At 47.7% G+C, this 2,098-nt stretch overlaps 1 protein-coding gene across 1 annotated transcript in view; it reads right to left on the bottom strand.

The window, feature by feature from the left end:
• Positions 1 to 461: 461 nt before the first annotated feature.
• Positions 462 to 2,098, bottom strand: part of SSBP3 (single stranded DNA binding protein 3) — a gene marked incomplete at its 5' end in the record, with an annotated part of 10,857 nt that continues 9,220 nt past the window's right edge. The window contains 2 exons of the mRNA XM_010293449.1: positions 462 to 1,338; positions 1,924 to 2,035. Of these exons, the coding sequence (XP_010291751.1) occupies positions 1,309 to 1,338; positions 1,924 to 2,035 (142 nt within the window). The remainder of the gene's footprint in view (positions 1,339 to 1,923; positions 2,036 to 2,098) is intronic.

Here is a 2,098-nt window from a genome sequence, read left to right on the forward strand (position 1 = left end):
CAATAATCCGCACAAAGGTCAAATCCAAGGGAGAGAATATTTTACAGAATATGATATACATGGAGCAGAAATGGGAGCTGGAGAAAAACAAAGACCAAACTACAGGGTAGTGTCATGTACAGAGATCCCAACCCGCCGCCTTGGCTCCGCCCCTCCTCTCCCCCCCCTCGTCCCTCCCTCTCCCGCCAGAAGGAAGGGCCTTCGATGCTTGCCATTAATTTTTATTTTCTTATTACAGAGCGAGCCTACAGAATAGCAAGGTTACATTTCAACAACAAGAATTCCTTAAAAAATATCTCCATCCAGTTCCAAATCATAGGTAAGTGAAACCCTGACAAGAGCACACCTCTAAAGAAAAGAACTCCCCCAAAATATCCCCAAAGCAAATAATCCCCCCCACAAAAACCCCAAAGTTAGCTGGAGATCAGAGTTTCAAAGTCCTAGGTCAGATTAACCCTTTCTTTAGGTGGATTAAAAAAAAAATAATTTAAAAAAATCAATTTTTGCAGTGAACCAGCTGAAGGACTCTGGGGCAGGGACAGAGATTTCTTCTTGTATTCGGAGAAGGGAGGGGAAAGACTAACACAGTGCATGCCACAGTCACAGAGAGCAAGATCACGATTCATTCGAGGATGTGATCCTAGAAGGGGTCACCTGCGTTAACAAGTTTATAACGAGGTGGTGGAGTCTCTTCCCCAAAGCAGATCTTGTTAACTGGAGGAGGAAGCGTTGTGCTGCAAACGAACCAAAAAAAAACCAAACAAAAAAACCTAAATAAAAGGGAAAAAAAGAAAAAAAACCAACCCAAAGCCAAAAAAAAAAAACAAAAAAAAACAACCAGGCCTTCTGAACGAAAACCACCATTGTAAACTGTCCAGTTTATTTAAAAAAATGACTACAACAGAGACAACATGAGATTTCATATCTAGACTAGCTTCCTGGTGTCGCACGGCACAAACATACAACAGGTTCGGTTTCTGTCTTTATTTAAAAGAACAAAGCAAAGAGATCGGAGTTGGGTGCTAGAGGCTTCCGTTTGTTTCCAAAAAGAAGTGTCATGTACATATATAAACCCTTCTGCACAAAGAAGGGTCTTGTCATGTCTTGAAATATTTTAAGTTTTGTCCTTCATGTTTTATGGAATAAAAAGTTCAGCCTTTTTATTGCATGAAACTAAACCTGGGGTTTTGGCCCCCGCCACGCGTCTCCCTGCCCATACACCTAGCTTCTTCTTCTTGCATAATTCGTTGAGATCCTCCGAACGGCAGCTGACTCTCTTGATCCTGGAGAGGAGGAGGGGGAGGGAAATCACACACTCATCGTCATGCTGGGGGAATACTGGAAGAGAGACAGAGCCAGGGTGAGAAACCAGGTGGGCCGGACCCCCAGACCGAGGGGGATGCAAAAGGAGGCTGATGACAACTATACAGCAACCTAATTGGATCTAAAAAATCAGGAGAAGAGGATACGCCAGAGACTCGAATTTACCAGGGTGTCATCTGCTTTGTAACTTGCCTTTCCAGGGAGAAAAATCAGCAGAACAGTATGGAGTGAGACGCAATTTAAAGCAAATAATTAACACGCATGCATGAATGTGCTGCTAATGGAGGAAGAGGAGGAGGGATGTCCACAGCCTTGAGTCAGCGAGGCCAACACAGCTGCATCCGCGCCGGCTCCTCTCCATCCTGCAGGATCCTCTCCCCTTTGTCCCACCGGATTCTCTCCCCTCCCTTGGTACGCCCCATCCCACCAAGGACCCAAGCTTGCACCCACCAGTGTATTCTTCCTCCCCACTTTCTGTGCTGGAGCGGCTCACACACAGCACAACCCAGGTCCAAAAGGCACCCACCGCCAAGCCCACCCGCCCCCACGCCGGGACGCCCTGGGGACCGTCCCCCCGTCCCCAGGGAGGCACTCACTCACATTGTCATTTTGGAAGGAATGGAGAAAGTTGCCTCCCAGCTCCCCGTCGTCTCTTGGAGTGCCCGGGGGATTGCTAATGCCACTTATGTTGTTTGGAGAATTCTGTGGGAGATGGGGGGATAGGTGGTGAGCAGGGTCCCGCGCCCCCCGAAACGCCACGGGGACAGGACGCAGC

Source organism: Phaethon lepturus, unplaced genomic scaffold (genome assembly GCF_000687285.1).
Source record: "Phaethon lepturus isolate BGI_N335 unplaced genomic scaffold, ASM68728v1 scaffold33140, whole genome shotgun sequence".
In the NCBI taxonomy this organism is placed as follows: Eukaryota; Metazoa; Chordata; class Aves; order Phaethontiformes; family Phaethontidae; genus Phaethon; species Phaethon lepturus.